Source organism: Syzygium oleosum, unplaced genomic scaffold, assembly GCF_021117445.2.
Source record: "Syzygium oleosum isolate NSW1041296 unplaced genomic scaffold, Sole_v2.1 Sole_v2.23, whole genome shotgun sequence".
Classification (NCBI taxonomy): domain Eukaryota; kingdom Viridiplantae; phylum Streptophyta; class Magnoliopsida; order Myrtales; family Myrtaceae; genus Syzygium; species Syzygium oleosum.
This window is the reverse complement of record NW_026607507.1, coordinates 2,756,020-2,773,489: the sequence shown is the minus strand read 5'-3', so window position 1 is coordinate 2,773,489 and position 17,470 is coordinate 2,756,020. Positions and strand designations below refer to the sequence as shown.

At 42.8% G+C, this 17,470-nt stretch overlaps 2 protein-coding genes and 2 long non-coding RNA genes across 8 annotated transcripts; all 4 read right to left on the bottom strand.

The window, feature by feature from the left end:
- Nucleotides 1–168: 168 nt before the first annotated feature.
- LOC130140986 (uncharacterized) lies at nt 169–1,722 on the bottom strand. The gene is made up of 2 exons (XR_008818943.1): nt 1,626–1,722; nt 169–1,469 (listed from the first exon to the last, which is right to left on the bottom strand). It is a non-coding gene; the product is annotated as an uncharacterized LOC130140986 (long non-coding RNA).
- Nucleotides 1,723–1,972: 250 nt separating this feature from the next.
- LOC130140985 (uncharacterized) lies at nt 1,973–3,857 on the bottom strand. Its single transcript, XR_008818942.1, has 2 exons — nt 2,159–3,857; nt 1,973–2,069 (listed from the first exon to the last, which is right to left on the bottom strand). It is a non-coding gene; the product is annotated as an uncharacterized LOC130140985 (long non-coding RNA).
- A 4,515-nt stretch (nt 3,858–8,372) lies between these two features.
- On the bottom strand, nt 8,373–10,168 carry LOC115682721 (receptor like protein 29). The gene has a single exon (XM_030607025.2). The coding sequence runs from the start codon at nt 10,057–10,059 to the stop codon at nt 8,632–8,634; it is 1,428 nt and encodes a 475-aa protein (XP_030462885.1). The 5' UTR covers nt 10,060–10,168; the 3' UTR covers nt 8,373–8,631.
- A 1,292-nt stretch (nt 10,169–11,460) lies between these two features.
- Nucleotides 11,461–16,961, bottom strand: LOC115682718 (protein MAIN-LIKE 2-like). Of its 5 annotated transcripts, none has more exons than XM_030607019.2 (7): nt 16,820–16,961; nt 14,940–15,067; nt 13,703–14,347; nt 13,356–13,523; nt 12,865–13,254; nt 12,083–12,786; nt 11,461–11,958 (listed from the first exon to the last, which is right to left on the bottom strand). In XM_030607019.2, the coding sequence occupies exons 2-6, from the start codon at nt 15,054–15,056 to the stop codon at nt 12,103–12,105; spliced, it is 2,004 nt and encodes a 667-aa protein (XP_030462879.1). In that variant the 5' UTR covers nt 15,057–15,067; nt 16,820–16,961; the 3' UTR covers nt 11,461–11,958; nt 12,083–12,102. The 5 variants fall into 5 exon arrangements, with proteins under 5 accessions (XP_030462879.1, XP_056177588.1, XP_056177586.1 ...); XM_056321613.1 differs by lacking the exon at nt 16,820–16,961 and adding an exon at nt 15,175–16,336 and having other exon boundaries at nt 12,072–12,786; XM_056321611.1 differs by lacking the exon at nt 16,820–16,961 and adding an exon at nt 15,527–16,335.
- Between the last annotated feature and the right edge of the window lie 509 nt (nt 16,962–17,470).

The following is a 17,470-nucleotide window of genomic DNA, read 5'->3' as shown; positions in this document are numbered from 1 at the left end:
AATTTAAAATTTAAGTATGCATGTTTTGGTATTTTTGCAATCAGCAAACGTTTTTCAGGAAAAAAAAAAAACAAGCATAAACGAATGGCCCAATACACTTGGACAGACATTTCGATCTTGCGCTGTGCAAAATTTTACCGTATTTTACCAATTTTTCAAATTAACTAATCGCGTATAATTGATTTACTTATAAACGTATTAACTAATCCAATAACTTTTAAAGAGAGGGGCAATTCCGTCAGCATGTGGGCATTTTAATTGGGTACATTATCCTCCCCGAAAAGCCTTTAGCCCAGGAGGAGGGGCCCACACGGAGCCTAAGACCGGAGGAAAGCTCCCTCAGCGGAGGAGTCGCGTGAGGCGCCACTCGCCCTTCGACAACGACACGTGGGCCGAACCCCGAAGCCATCGCCGTTCAGAGCGCGAGTATGCAGGGACGGGTATTCGCGGCGCGTTGAGTGGCCGTCAAGAGACGTGTAGGACACAACCAAAGCGTCTCGAGAAACTCAAACGTTCATCTTCTCTGGGATCAAATGATAATGTCGTTGATGGGATGGGCACGTCATCATGAGCCCATTTTTAGTCCCCAAGAAAAACTGATCGAAAAAAATCCCATATTAATTCATTTAGCTTAAAAAATTAAATTTAAAAAAATTATTACTATTATTACGTCACATTAAATGATATTATCATCTAATTTCATACATGATGGAAAATACAGCATCAGATTTTTCTCATGAATTTTCCATTCAACGGCTGTTTATTGTTCCCAGAGCAATAAAATTCACGCTAATATCACCAGCAAGAGACCACCACCTTCCTGTCTAGGGGGCTGTACACAGATCCACCCGTCCCTTTGACCTGGATGAATCCGAGGAAGGACGACCAAGATTCGGCAAAAGTATATTGATTGCATTAGAAAAACTGAGGCATGGTGAAAACATGCATCAATCGGAAAGCATGCAATTGCGGTTTAAACTAATAGAAGAAAGTTGTAGGATCAACACTAGTTATTCATGGGTAAAGAAACTCAACCACTGATGCGTACCTTGTACGTTGCCTTGTTAAATGTTAGATCTAACCAACGAGTGATGTCGCCGAACTAAATTGATTCGGAATTCATGTGATTGTGTCAGCTAATCAATCAACCATCATATCTAGAAGAGAATGAAACTAGCTCAAAACTAGGAGAGAGGAAAAAAAAACATACCCACGGAGGAGGTACACGGCAGCAACAATAGCAGTTGCATATGCTCTCATAGAACGGTTAGTAGTCGAAATCACTGTAGCTCCCTCAGGACTAGTCAAGGCCAAGAGTGACTTACAAAACTCAGCAGCTTCTGCTACATGCTCTATTACCTTTAGTCATTCACAAGTGCACTTACATGGAAAACCCTCTCAGTATCTATTGTATCCACGATGTCCACCAAGCACCCACGACAAGCAAGGTAGGATGGTGCTGCTGAATCCTAAAATTCATTCTGCAATTGAAAAGCAGAAAATTAGAAGGATGGCATAGTAATGAAGCAAATCTATCTTCAAAGAATTTGAGAACATCGAAGTTAAACATTACAGAAAAGATTTTCAAAACGAATTAGTGTGTGATGTGGGCAGAGAATAGGTACCTCCAAAGTGATCACTGCGTCAAACTTCCTTTGTTCTTCAAAAAGCTTTTCTGTGGATGGGATGAATCACTTGAACTTTCAAGACACTTATGTGTTTTGGCTGATGGAATAATAAGAATACATAATTGTCCTTCTTTTTTCCTCCCCTTCTAAAGAAAAAGGCCAAGAGATACACATGGAGGACTCTTGAATTGCTGATCTAGACGTCAACTTTGTAACCACCACCAATAGGGTTAGCCCCATATTTTCGAGAAACCTACATCCACAAAGTACAGCACTTGCGGCTAACCACCTCCAGCAGAATACATTTGAGCCATACCATGACTCTAACACCTCTTCTTTTTGGGTTTATTACCTTGCACCCTTATTACATGAGAAGTGAGCAAGCTATCATGTCATTGTGATGCAACTGCATGTGAGCCAAAGACACGAAACTACACCTACCTGGAAACGTTGCAAACTGTAAGCCAAAGTCTCTGCCCAAGTACCTTATTAAGGCTATAGCACTTCTATCATTCCAATGTTATACTCACATTTAGCCCTGTGTTCTCTGCACCGTCACTTTTGGAGTTCTGGAATCATATGCTCCACATGTAAATCATCAGACTCTTATTTAAAATGATACATAATCCTGCTAAACGGATACTGTAGCCCCAAGGATAGTGATCCAAAGACCTTAAGCTGCAAGATAGGAGAACATTGAAAAACACAAGAATCTGATCCAAAAAGAGAACGGAAGAGAATTATACGCATCACAGTATTGATATTTTGCTGACCCCAGGACTTGCAAGAGTATGTGTGGTACATTTAGGATTGATGGCAATATAATCACCAGTTGTGATGTTATCCTCTGAAAGTTCCAGCTAGGCATTCTTAGATCAAATATTTGAACATTTTGGTCTTTACATGGACAAAAACGATAACCATGAGGGGAGTCTTATCAAGCAGTGGACGAGTTAAAAACTTGACAGAGAAATGGAGTTCTCCCATCAGAGGGACATGATCCAACTGAAAAATGAATAGATGATTTTGATATCGATATGAATTGCGAATCCTTTGCTGATAAAGAATGTTACAAACATCCAGATAAGACTCGAAAATTGATCATGATCTTGAGCAAATGTCGCTTCAGTCAACGAAGACATTACACTTGGATCACTCAAGTCCATATGTTCATCAGGAAAAAAAAATCTGTAATGAACTATACTTAATTATGCCAACACAACAAATGTTATGGGATCATCTTACCCAGTGATTCAAATGTCAACCAGGAAAACCCTCCTAAAAGGACTTGCAGCATCGACCTAGTACTTAATTATCAAGTAAAAGTATCGCAGGCTTCACAGCGAACAACAATTATATCCAAACAATCTCAGCCAGAAGAAAAACAATGATATCCAAACAAGAACAATCAGAATAACAAGAGCCATTGACAAAAGAAGAGAAGAGTTCAATGCATCAGATGGAAGCCACGCTATACAAGCGAATTTTTTGCATCCTAGATGTCTATCGACTATAATGATTGCAGAAACTGCAGTTTTGCCGGAGGTTTGGTCTCAAGCGATTGAATTCAACCGAGCGTGGTGAACTTGAAACCTCATCCCCATCATCAGGCATGCAGACATCCCGTGATTAAACCACTTGAAGCAATAAAACTTGACCATGCAAACAAGTTGCCGATAGCAGCAGAGGATCACGCTCAACATTCCCGAAATCTATTCCACATTGCTCAGCTCAAGAACACAATGTCGGATTCAAGTGAAGGAAAGCAAGCGTGCTGAATCGGGAAAATCGCCATTTACGAAAGATACGAATTAACGATCAACGAACTGACCGTGTATCGGCGATGGCGGACAACTTGACCAGCTCGGGATCCTTCAGAGACGAGCGAATGGACGACGAACTCTTCGCGTCATACTCGGACTTCCCGGAGCTTCCGGAGGATCGAGGACCCGGGCGAGGTGGAAGCAGGAGGAGAGTCGCCGGTCGCGGCCGCGGGAAGAGGCCGAGAAGCGGCGTCGGAGAGGAGCCTCGAAGAAGTGAACGCGGTGATGGATCGCCAGAGCGTCCGCGGATGGTTCAGGCGAGCAGGGACGGCGCGGACCCGGTTCAGGTTGCCTCGCCGCCACGGCGCTCTGCCACCGCACAAGCGACTCGATGATTGGCGACGGCGAGGGACGCCGGCTGAGCGAAGGTGGGTGGGCCGTCGCGTCGATGAGAAAGAACGCGGAGGCGGCGACGGCGACGGCGACGGCGACGGCGAGGGACGCGTGGGGCCGGTGAGTTAATGGGCCTCATCCAGGCCCGTTTGCGTGATGGATTAGCCGGCCCAATGGGCTGTTCGATCATTGTCATGGCTCACGCAATTACGTCAAATTTGAATGCTACTATTTTGTCGAGGAAAAAGTTATAATGCCTTCAACAAATGCAGCACAGTTTCTCGAGATGTTGCAACAACTTTATGATTCGTGTTGCGAAATACACGTGCTACTAGGGGCGAGCAACCAGACCGATTCAACTCGGAAATTGAACGGGCCGGTTCATAAGAGGATCGATCTAGTTTCCAGTTTCAAAAACTAAAGATCAGCCTTGATTGGTTCGGTTCCCGATTCTATACCCCGAATTGGTCGGTTTTATTTGGGAACCTGGAACCTGCAAGGCTGTTTCAGGGCAAAACCTGGAACGGAACCGGATTGTCCATAATCCTAAGAAAGTTCATTTACTCTTTTTAAAAAAAAAACAATAAAATTTGCTAAAATTGAATATGTTTGACATATTGTCCTTAAGCAATAAGATTTATATTCATATTTGACACATGCATGTTGTATACATCATAAAACGAAACAAGGGGAAAAAAAGTCCTAGCTAAGGTCAATAGGGTCAATTCCCGATTGCAAAAACCAAAAATTAACCATGATAAAGTACTTTTCAAGTTTCAGGTTGAAAATATACCCGCTCTTGAAAACCGATCGCCCTTACATACCATAACAAAATGATGGCGTAATTATTGCATACCGCGGTAGCAATGAAATCAAAGCTGTACCAAATGGACATATAAAGGGGAATGGTTGCAAAAGCCGGTTAGGAACATGCACCCTTTTTGATCAGCCACAAATATCTCTCCGCAATTGCCTAGTCAACGAATGGAGGGTCGATCTTGTTGACATGTGCCGTACTATACTACTAGGCAATGCAGTACCTGGCCTTTCCACGTGGGGCTCTGATACACTCTGTTTTAATTGGCTCAAGAGAAGGAGGTGCGTGATAGCGACTGATTTCACTTTCATTTCTTTTAAATTAATTTCTGTTTTTTTTTTTTTTTTTTTGCTTTAATTGGGGATGGGGATGGATGCTGTCCTAAGTTCCTAACCCCTCCTCGTGCAGTCATCTTTCACTATTTCATCTCTCCTTTCTTTTATGCCCAAAAGCAATCAATACAAAAGAGAAAAGGAAAATCTCAACATCTCTCCCTCACTCTCCCTTGTGGCAACACTTGTGACAACATGAAAAATGGGTGTACAGCGTGTGATGGGTGTAATGTGTTGTTTTGTGACTAGACATGACCCAAGTTGGGAGCATTTACTGCGGTGTTTTTGGTGTCCTCCTTTTATGAGGCGAGAGGAGAGGAGGTTTTGAAGCCTCCTTCTCCTTTTGGGTTGTTTTTGCTCGTTTGTTGTTTTCTTTAAAGAGGAAGAGTGGGATGGATTCTCCCGAGGATGGTTGCCCACCAAGCATTGCCCCATTCCTGTTCATATAATAATTACATAGCGACGGTACACTTTGGAAGGAGATAATTACACAAATGATTACTAAACTTTAATTCAATGAGTAATATTGTACCTAAATTTTTAATTTGCGCAATATGGTCTTTGAATCTTGGTCCAATGCGCAATGTCGTCCGTATACTTTTAATTCGTTCAATGTGGTCCATGAACTATTAATAAACACACGGTGTAGTCCATAAATTAAATGAAAATGTTTAAAGTTCATGGACTACACCGAATATCGGACCAATATATCGAAGACCACATTGAGCAAAGTAAAATTTGAGGGATGACATTAAATATATTGGATCAAAATTTCGAGACTATTTGTGTCATTTTCCCATTTCGAAAGATTTGAAGTCCTCGAGGCACATGCTTTTCAGCAGATCCTGAAGCAAGAGGAGGGCTTTACATGAACATGGGTTCGGATAAATCGCGAGGGTCCTTTTGCACTCTACATGCAAGACAGTAAACAAGAAGAAATCAGATGAGATGAGACCTTTCATCCACTTTTGTTTTCTTGACATTCTGTTTGAGAAAACGAGGCGATACCTTGTCATTGGGAAGAGATTTGAAACGTCAGACCGACACAAGCTCTAGTGTTTAAGCTTGTGTCTACACTGTATATATACACCACTAAAACCACATCTCTTGTAAGTAAGTGACTGCTGTGACTAGGATTCTGAGTGGAATGCTTTTGCTATATCCTTAACTACCTGCTTAAACCTCGTTTTTGCGCAGAGCGTAATGGCAATCATATGTTCACATAGTCATCAAAATTGAGAGAGACAGAATGAAGAGGGTTTAACACCATAAAAGTAATTGAAGTTCAATTCAAGATTTCAATAATCTCAGCCATATTCAAGTACTAACCCGATTCCCGAAGAGTATCGATCAACATATTATCTTTTATTACGTGTCGATGTCATTTACTTATTAAGTATGACAAAGTACTCTTTTTTTTATAATTGCTAGAGTGACCATAGAAAATTAGTTACCGGGTAAAACTCGAGCGCGAGTGTGCCGCACGACTCAATCTGGCGCAAATTCTAACCAACTTTATGCATATATCTCAACCGGCATCACACAAAATAGCACATAGTCCATATAACTATTTTCATTTGATGAATCCACAGAGTAGTCCAAGAGATCAGAGAGTTGATCACATTGGAAGAGAGGAGAGAGAGAGAGCAATGCTGAGGTTGAAAAAGTGAGGGTATAATAACTACAAAAGATGATCCAAAATGGGTGACAAAAAACGTATACAGATACTGCACTGTTGACAAAGTTGAAAGTTGAAACCTTTTTCAATGCAAAGAGTGGGTTCCAGCACTCTCTCTCTCTCTCTCTCTCAAGGTGTCCTTGTTCTCAGTCTCAGTGGGTGGTCTTGTTTCATCAAAGGACACTCCCCCTTCTGTTTTCCTCTTCACCTCTCCCATCTTTTCACGAATCCCCTGTCCCTCACATCGCCTGCAACTGTTGTTTACCGCTGGTAAATCCAAATGATCGATTTGGTCATCGAGTGCCGTTAAATTACTTCTTAAACAACTTAAATTAGGAAGAAAACTAATGGTTGTCGATGCATTTACTTTTTCCCGCGGACCCGCTACTGTTTACCAATGCTAACGAGAACACCATGATCTTTTTCGCTGAATTATGCATCTTAATTCTCGGATTCGCCGACCCTTGGAAAAGTTCATTCGGCTTTTGCACCGGTCCAAAAATCGTGATCAAATTATTCGAGCTCTTGTAGGAGCCACAATCTAGGCCGATCATTGATCGAAAGACGCATCGCTTTGGATGATGGATCGCCACTGTTGCAGAGCAGGCTTCACAGGATTTTACCCCCCCAACTTGAAGATGCCATTGAATCCTAGTATACACATGGTACGTAGGATCCTGTGCCTCCTTGTCTTTGGAGCTTTGGTTCCCTGGCGATGATCATGTTGCCCTGTTTCGGCAAGTAGTGCTTTGTCCATTCTTTTGATTCTTTTTTCACAACAAGACTTGATCTTTTCGTTTCGCTCGTGAACATACTCTTGTAAAAGTTGTAAGCGAAATTGGAAATGCATACGGTTTAAAAAGAAAGACTCCCCCTGGATCTATATATCTCGTTTCTAAATCCCGATTAATCACGCTAATTTCCTTACTAAACGGTCTAAGAAAGCGTCGAGTGAACATGTTTTGTCACAAAAACCACAAGAACACATTAAAGAAAAGATCATTCTGGCAGCATACATCACCTGTTGAATTTATTTATTTATTTATTTTGTGATGTGTATTTTCTTGGGTTCTTTCTAGCCCGAAATTCTAGGATTATGAACTAGCCAAGAAAACTGGAAACTGCCCGAAATTCTTTTGGAAAGAAGTTGAACCGGGGACCAGCAAAGAGACTATTTGATTGACACGTAAGTGTGAAGAGTCGACTTTATGACAGGAGACCTCACGTCCTTCACAAGCAGTGTCAGATGATGTGTTTTTTCATTGGCATGCTCGTGTAATTTTCCAGAGATCGCATCATGGCAGACATAAAGATCTCCAGGGAAGTTTTACTTTAATCTTTTAGTTCAACTTTCGTATTGATTTCTTGCCAGCATTCAAACTCAATAAACTCCTACAATGACCTTTTGTTTTCCTAAGAAATCAAGTGCTGATAATATATGGAGTTCGTTGCGCCGTTAAGAAACGAAAGTTGTACTGATAGCCCTATCCAATGACTTAGCTGTATAAAATGGGAGATGAGGATTAGAGGACGAACTTCTCTTTCTAGTTAACGTAATCTTGCTTTCATGGATGCCGATGAAGATTACAAGAATATCGGAATTCCTTGCATCCCCAAATATTAGATCATTGTGGGTCTGGTGTGCGATTGGCGTCGGATCGCTTGCATTGTTAAGAAACTTGTCTAAACGATGGACACAAGGAAGCATGAGATGGCCAGTCTCATTAATTCTTCCGGGCCAAGTGTAAACGAAGCGCAAAATGGAGACTTTCAGGATTCCTTCCCATTCAAAATAGAATGAACTAAGATGATAATGCTTCACAAGATTGGTACTAGTATGGGCAGTACAGAAGTAAATTCTACAGTATAAATCTCTTTTTTTTTGCTAAATGGAGTAGAATCTAAGTAATCTAGTGCCTAACTGCCCTTCAAATTAAAATAAAACCCACTAAACGAACAAGTAAAAATAAAATGGACAGACAGAAAAGACGGAATATGAAGAGGTAACTGGGACGAATCACTAAAACCATGCTGAAAACAATACTTGGGGAATACCCAGGACACCAATAAGGTAGAACCAATCAAGAATTGGAGATGCAGCTTCAGATTGCTTCATTGGCACGATCAAAGAGCCGTTCTTGCTGGTCTTACAAACATTGACACCAATCTTGACACTGTATGCTTCGGTGGGATTCAGGCACAGCCCAGGATTGCCACTGAGATCCAAGTTCTTGCCCAACCTCTTCAAGAAGCTGGCATCAAATGGGACCACACCAGTCAACAAGTTCCTGCTCAGGTTCAAGTGGTATATGTGGGACAGAGTCCCGAACCCGACGGGGATTTCACCAGTCAGCTGGTTGTTCTGGAGAGACAACGTGCTCAAGTTCATGAGCTGAGTGAAGCTAGGAGGGATAGTCCCTGAGTACCTTGAATTGGCAAGCCTCAGCTCTTGCAATTTCACAAGCATACCGAACTCTACGGGAAGAGGTATGTCCATTGGATTGTTTTCCATGATGAAGTACTGCAAATTCTGCAGCTTTGACACTCCGGTGGGAAATTTTCCTCTCAGTCCGTTGTTGCTCAGGGCTATGAAGACCAGAGAGTTTAGCTTGTCGATGGTGTCAGGAATTCTACCTATGAGTGAATTTGAGCTCAAGTCAAGCTTTTGAAGCTGACCCAGTTGGCTAATTGTGCTCGGGATTGAGCCACCAAGTGAGTTGTAGCTCAGATCAAGGCCCACAAGGTTCTTCAGATTGCCTATTTGGAAAGGTATGGTGCCAATGAGCAGGTTGTAGCTCAAGTCGAGGTGAATTAAAGACTCCAGGCTGAACACTTCAACCGGGATGAAACTGGTGAGGCGGTTTTGGGACAGTGTGAGGACTTCTAGGGACTTGAGGGAGGATATTTGGGGTGGGATTGGACCGACGAGAGCAGGGTTCGATCTGAGACTGAGCTGTTGGAGGGAGGAATTGAGGAGCCGGTTCGGCGAAACAGAGAGGGTGGTCCTGGTGTGGGTGAAGCAGTTGAAGAAGAAGACGGATTGAATGTGAGGGAGAGAGAAGACGAGGTAAGGGAAGGTGGCCGTGGGCTTGCAGGTTGGGTTAGGAAGTGTGCCGAAGTCGAGCCTCGAGACATGGAGGTGGTTGTCATTGCCGGGTTTGCATTCTATTCCAGGCCAGGACGAGCCTGTCCCACATGGGTGTGGGTACGAGGCTCTCCAGTTTTGGTCCGAGGACATGGACTCCATGATCTTGAACAGGATCTCAGATTCCGAGGGAAGCATGGTGTTTGGTCCAGAGCTGGTGCTTGTATGAGAAGGTGGTGGTGGTGGCGCGGTGGTCTTCGGAGGGGCATTGATGGACAGAGAAGGGAAACAAGAAGGCAGTAAGGAGAAGAACACGACGAGGAAGGGAAGAAGAAGAGGAGAGAGTGAGGGAGACGAAAGCATGGTGGCTGAGGATTTGAACTGTGGTCAGTGGTAGTAAGCTTGACTGAATTTGGAAGCCAAGTGGGTTTCATCTGATGGGTGAGTGACAGAGCTCAACAAGGAGAGAGAGAGAGAGATGTGACTGAAATGATAGGTGGGGCAAGTTTGATTAAAGATGGTGGGTCATATGACATGAGTGAGATTTTGAAGCCAAGGTAGGGTCAGCACGGATGTGAAAAATTAGACACCCTTGTCTGAGGGGAGGGAGCTGGTGTTTCGAATGGGAAACTTAAAGCGCATGTCTCACTCCATCAGCAGACACGTGAACATGATTAAAGCCATGAGAACGTGTGTGTCTGAAAGGGAGAGGGAGAGAGAGAGAGAGAGATCATTAATGGAAGATTAAGAAAACTTTTGAGTTTCTCAGATGAACAATGCCACAGCATCATAGTCAAACTTTCGAGCGCACGCAAATTCTTTCACCCTTCTCACATTGCTTTCACTACTCACTGAAAGACCTTTTCATTTTGCCCGACTTCCGAAAGCAGATGAAGGCACATTTTTTTCTTTTGCTCTCTCTACACTGGCAAAAAGTTGAGATCATGCGTCGCCAGGGGTTTTCTGAGTGCTGAGCTTTTCCAAAATAGTAGTCAATATGGTGAAAATTCACTTCGAAACTATAGTTTTGGGAGTTATAGATCAGTTTAGCCAATGTCTCTCTACCGCGGTTAAATTCCCATAGTCCTATTCAATACGGAATCCCTCTTCGACTTTCATGTGTAAACTACCAGGTGTTCTTTTCGCCTTATACACTTCCGATTTCGATTTTTATTGAAAAAACTACAACAGGAAAGGAGGAAAAAAAAAAAAAACTATCCGTTGATCGAGCGCACCACGGGGTCGGCACAAGCTCGACTCAAGTTCAAAACTTCCAAATGTCTACTATTTTTTTATTTAATATGCATGTGTGTGGCTTCTGCGTTCCTAGAAAACATATGCAAGCTAGAACGTTAGATCGCATTCTTACTTTTTTACTAGATGAACTTGAATTCAAGTGAATTACTTCCCCAGACAAATCTAGCAGAACCTGCAATGGTCATACGTTGTTGTACCACTCTCCCAGAAATGGGACCCGTTCAACCCTCTTACAAATTCCCCATTTTTTTTTCATAAATCCCAGTAACAATAATTTCTAGGTTTTGTGGCAGCCCGATGAAAAGAGACATACCAGGTACCTAAATTGACAGATCACTGTGAGCAACGTCTCTCTTGAAAAACATAAAGATCACTAGTTTAGAGTTATTAATTTAGCTGTTAAGTGCAAAAATTCAAAAAATAAAGACCAAACCAAAACAATTAGATGAGAGAATGAAAAGCAATCTTTTGGTTAACCAAACCAAAAAACAGGGAAAAAAAAAACGGAAACCAAATATATCCTTCATCACTAGTTTAGAATCTATTTATCAGAATATGAATAGGGAAGATTGCCTCGGTCATACCTATGTTACAAATATATCACACTACCACAACAAGCCAAGAGAAGAGCTCTGTACAGAACCTTTCTGCATGCCTTGAATATAAAACAAGCGGATGCATGCTGCTAAAGCTCCTACAAAAAGTTTGTCTAACATTTACTAAATCAATCATAGTGGCTTATGAAAGAACAAAAAAAATTAAAACAAAACTACCCTCTCAAGACTGAAACTTGAGCTTCTCCCCGGCGTTCAAATAAAGCTGATGCTGATATGGTTTATCAGCAAAAACTGTTGAAGGATCTCGACCTCAGGTATTGCACAGAACATATATAAGTCGGCCAAAACTAACTTATTGCAGACATCAGAGCGTTCACGGCTGACATCACCTCACGTTAATGTGGTTAAGATAGTACATGAGAAGCCCCGCTCAGTCTTGTGATGCCTCCTATCAAAAATAGAAATGGGAGGGGGTTAAGTCATGCACCAAGACGGACCAAAGCAAATACGAGTAATGAAAAGAACTGTTCATATGTCGTGATGGATGAAGAAGCAAAGCACCAACAACTTACTGCAATTACGGAAGATGCATTCACACCTCCACCGCGGTGTGTGATTCCATATCGCCAGTAACATGTGACAAATGTGAGTCATCAGCCCTATCCGCTGCATTCTGGCAATGTGGATCAAGGACCTCCTTATTTCCACTGCAAAATTGTGATTCCTCAACTTCCATAGACATGGCATCGAGCTGTGATCCACCATTCTCAACTCCATGGAATGGCTCCACATCAGTGAGTTCACCAATGGTTTGAAATGGATGTTGATGATTGGCTTCTCCATCCGTAACGGCGCAGAGCTGCACATGATCGCCATCAACAGATACAAGACAAATCTGTGAATGGTCCTCTGTGTCCAAATTACATAGCTGCGAAGTGTTGTCAATTTCGGTAGGCTCTAGTGGCAATTCATCAACTTTTACAACTGCACCATGAAACTGTGACCGATCATCGTCACTGGTTCCATCGCAGTCCATTGGTTCATCCTTGTGCTTTCGTTTCACAAAGCTCTTCCTCCTAACCTTTTCCTTACCTCGTGCCCTCTTACCAAGTTCTGTTATTGCGAGACCTGATCCAATGACCGGGGTTTCAACCTGGCCCCTCAGACATTCATGGGCAATATACCTGATCCTTGATATTGATTCTACCTGCTGGGGATCTAGACCATCTATCGGGAATGTGTCGGCAATGTGGGCTATATCCCTTAAACCAGAATTCTGCAGATATACAGCAAATCAAGAAAGTTAAAATTCTGTTCAATGAGAATTGACTTAATGTTATTGATAGGGTCTTACTGTTCTTTGGAACTCCGATGAAAGTGAGATGGGCCTGCCCACAAATCGACGAGTAATCTTTAGGTACCACTGCATGTATTCACTCTCATCTACGCTATCATCACCTTCCGCAATACTAAGGCTGCGATTCACCCACTCGTTAAGCTCGAATTCCATCTTCCCTGATAAATCTACACCTCCATCAACTCCGCGATTTTTCCTTTGCCACTGCGGCACGTCCTCAGGAATATGCTGAGGCATTCCACATTGCCTTAAGCAACGATCTGGAAGGTGTCTTTCAGCCTTGTCGAAACATATCAACATTGTCTTCGATCTTCCCAGGTTAAGATGGTTTTTAATATCTTCAGGTATTACTCTACTGTCCATATGTCTATAAGGGAGCCACTCCACCTAAAACCATGTAATTGGAATTCTCTTCACTCCATAAAATCCATTAATGATAAAATCATATAGCACAAGTTTGAGGAGGAAGAAACAAAAGTGATACTTACATCACATGCTTTCAAGGCATCCAATGCCTTTCGATAGAAAACGACATCACGGTTGGCTGTTGGACCAATTTGTTTCCCTTTCCACCTAAGTACGTAAGGAAAGCAATCATGGGCTGGATCATGTTTGAGCTTTGGTCGCCCAATATTTAAGTGGTAATAACTCCAACACTGCAAAGTCAAACTAAGAAAGGTCAAATGACCACATATGAAGTCTAAGGAGAATATACATCCATGATGTAAGCAAAGCATTTATCAACAATATGAAACTGATCTCCAGCTTCACCAGCAGTTGAACCTGCCATAACACTGGAATGTGTGGTGAAATAGATGAGGAAATTACAAATAACCTGGAGAAGGGTCAAACAGCCACTGATAGTACTCTGAGAAGCAAGAGAAGCATTCCCCAGTGCTCTGTACAAGAAAGCCAGTGCCGCTGCACCCCAAGCATATTTTCCACATTGTTCAAAATCTCCGAACAATGGCAGGTACATTACAGGGACTTTGTTCCCTGTAGTAGTGGAAAATATGGTGCTTCCTACCAGATATAATAGGTATGCACGTGTATGGCGCTCAATATCTTCAAGAGGAGCATCTTCAGGACAATCAGAGAAAAACTCTTTTAACCAACTTAACTTGACCATGCCACCACTAGCATACCCAGCTTCTGGGGTTTTCCCAAGGAATTTTTCACAGACGATACTGCAAGATGTATATGTGAAACCAATGACAGGGTCTCCATCAATTGCAAGTCCAAGCAAGAGAGCGACGTCTTTGAGAGTTACTGTCATTTCTCCAACATTCATGTGGAACGTATTTGTCTCTCTCCTCCATCTCTCAACTAAAGCAGAGATAAGCGGATTGTCCAGACTGATAGCAGGAATTAACCTCAAGTACCCAAATCCAGCCTTGTCAACTAACTCTATCTGTTTGGCGGTGAGTCTCCACTGATCCAGCTTGGATGTGTGCTCATGACATCTTAGTGCACCACGCTCCTAAATAGAAATGTAATTATACGATAAACCCACATGAAACAGAAAAATATATTATTCATAAAATGGAGCCATAGCTTCTTTGTGGATGGAATTTCTCAGGTTGCCAGCAACTATCCTTAGATTAAATTTGCTAAGACAAAGAACGAATTTTCTGATTTCTAAGTGCCAAATCCTATTGTCCGTCAATGTGCTACAAGTCTGTAAAAATTGCAACAGATGCAAGCTAAAGTTCTTCAAAAGTCGTTATAAGTGAGAATTATAACATCTAGAATGGAGCCTTCTAGTTAGCTTCTTTGGCATATGCTAGAAGGAGCCGATTGAAACATGACTAGCTGTGGCGTCTCCCCATGCAATACACTCGCTTCATGAAATACAGTTTTTTGGTTAAAGAGCTCTACTAAGAAACTGTGATCATAGTCTATTGCTTACAACAAATTCCTCCAAAATTGCTTTCACTTATTTTAACATCATTTGATAATGTAGCATTAGCACAATCTAGTGGACATGAGCTTTTAAAAGAACTAATTATAACTGGCAAAACATTAGGAAACTTGACATCATCAGACAGTGAAGACTATATTATGAACTACACCTGTCCATCCCAAACTGCTGATGAGACATGCTTATCTTGATCATAAAGAACAGATACATCAATCGGACCGGGGTTGATTGCACTGGGTTCCACCACCACTGCTTCCATTGATTCCATTGATTAACTTCCTGCCCAATCAGACACAGCACGTAAAGCCTATTAGTACGACTTTTGAGTTAAAGTCAACTATCCTAAGATTTTGCAACCCTCAGGAGCATGCGTGGATATAACTCACAGTTAAAATTCTGAGTGCACATAAGTTCCTCTCTCCCTTGACTGGAATAACCATAAAGTTGAACTTAGAGAAATGGAGCTCAATTCTACTCCAGTGAGCAAAATAGACATGGTGCATAAGAACAAACAGAACAATCCCTCCCTCCCTCCCTCAGCAAAGCCTTTCCATGCTCTCTACTTCATCCAAGATATCTGAAATTCCTCAAAGTCTGCCAGGGTCACAGAATTCCATCGAAGGGAAAAATTCCAAGGTCCAAGTTATCCATGCTTAAAAGCAGAATAAATTTGAAAATCCTTCATGACTAAGGGCAATAGGGCAAAGATATATTCTGCAAAAGTTTGAGTCCACAAACCTCTGTATTTCTGTCAGAAAACAAAAAATTCCTTCCACAAATCTCCTCAGGAGAAAGGGTTCATCAGAAGTTGCCACAGTTTGATAGCACAAGTTGTTTGACATCGGACAACCCTAAAGTACGGAGCAAAACTATTGAGCTACTTAAATGCATCTAAGCAAATGACCGTTGATTAGTTGAGTCTGTTTTAAGACCCTCAATGGATGAATATCTTCGGAGACGATACTTTACTGAAAATGGATCTTCTGTGCACTTGATGCAAAAAATAGGTACTCAAGGAAATGGTTACCCGAGGAAGATGTGCCTCCCTATCTCAATCCCCCGAGCATCGATAGAAATTTGCCAATCACACATTCCTACCTCAGATCGGTCAAGTATTATGACGCCGCCGTTCGAGTCCACCATGGCAAGATCTTGGGAGCCAATGACTTAACAAGTACCGCTTCATCAAAAGCAGCTCCAAAGTTGAACTTCGATCGCGCTAAATTAGCGTGGGAAACTTCAAATCTTGGTTAAAGTCACACCCTCGAACTATCTTAGCCAAGACAATTTTTTACGCGCGCTAAGTCATAATCGAGTCAATTATTACACATCTTAGCCTCGATAATGCATGAAGCATATCCAGAATCTCCGGCAAAACCGACTCCATTTCCAAAAAAATTGCCATCTTTATTAGAGCTCCAAAAGCCCAGCACATAAACCTGAAAAGGGAGGGAGTGGGGGGGGAAAAAGGTTCGAACTTTTCGCCAACCCGAGAAGAGGTAAACTACTGGGGGGGACGTATAGAAAGCCAATCATTTGCACATGGGAAGCTCTGGAAAAAATATGCAATACACCCCCCCCCCCCCCCCGTTTCTGCTGGGCTCCCACTTACCCAAACCCAATTTCAAAAGCTTTTCCAAAAATCGAAATCCTAAGTTCCATTAGTCGTCCTCATCATCCGGATGGAAATTCACCAGAATCCCCAACAATCACCGTATCAACATGAAGTCCTTAAAAACCCAAAAATTACTTCATCGACCAGCCCATTTCGAGGGATTGCTATGCCTTAAGGTCCCCAAGCCCCTGATAAAAAAAAAAACCGAGCTTTCGGGGAGGGCTCAATTCGAGCGTCCATCGTTTTTGTGCCCCCCCCCCCACCTCCCCCCAAAAATCTGCAGAAACCCTAACTAAGCCAAGACAGACAGGACGCAGCGCGAGGGAGGGAAGAGGTGCGAAGCGAAGAGATTCCAACGCAAAAACGACGACGGCGACGAAGGAGTAAAATAGAAAAAGGGCGAAAAAGGGGATTACCTGGCTGGAATCGAATGATGTAAGAGGGGGAGTTCTTTTTTTTTCTAAAAACGACGACGGAGAAGGGCCGCACCGGTCCTCGCTCGCTATAACCATGGACGAGGAGCGCAGCAGGGAAGGCAAGAGAGAGAAACACCCCAAAACCAAAAGCCCCCCGACTTCCTCCAAAACGACGACGATGGAGGAGACCCTTTTTGATCGGGTGCGGACCGGGATTACGGTTCGCTTATGCCGAGGGCTACACGTGGAGCGATGCGACTGGGGCCTTGCTGATCCCCCCACCCCCCCCGGGGGGCGCAGGCCCACGGGTCCAGATTCGGGTGCGGCCCGACCCAAAAGATCCGACGACAACCCGGGTCCGGATTAGGGTGAAAAGTCCGGGGTGCCCTTGATTGAGGTGCTGAGCGCATACATTTGTGCCGTTGTGGGGGGGGCAATTCGATTATGCGAAACTTGGAAGAAAGCAGGCGCCATCGAATTGCAAATGCCTTTCGATTTTCTTGACAATATTCTTTGGGATTTGATAATTTACCGGACCAAGAGATGGATTTCATCCGTCGATAGTAAGTAACCGCGTGCTCGGTATCGTTGCAGTTCGTGGCGAAACATGATGCTCTCTTGCGATGCATTAAGATCACGGAGACGCTATCC

Excerpts from the sequence above, each read along its gene's own strand:
- LOC115682721 (XM_030607025.2), bottom strand. The coding sequence starts at position 10,059 with ATGCTTTCGTCTCCCTCACTCTCTCCTCTTCTTCTTCCCTTCCTCGTC.
- LOC115682718 (XM_030607019.2), bottom strand. The coding sequence starts at position 15,056 with ATGGAATCAATGGAAGCAGTGGTGGTGGAACCCAGTGCAATCAACCCC. Across the intron at positions 13,255-13,355 it reads ATGCCTTGAAAGCATGTGAT|GTGGAGTGGCTCCCTTATAG; the intron begins GTAAGTATCACT and ends ACATGGTTTTAG. Across the intron at positions 12,787-12,864 it reads CATCGGAGTTCCAAAGAACA|AATTCTGGTTTAAGGGATAT; the intron begins GTAAGACCCTAT and ends GTATATCTGCAG.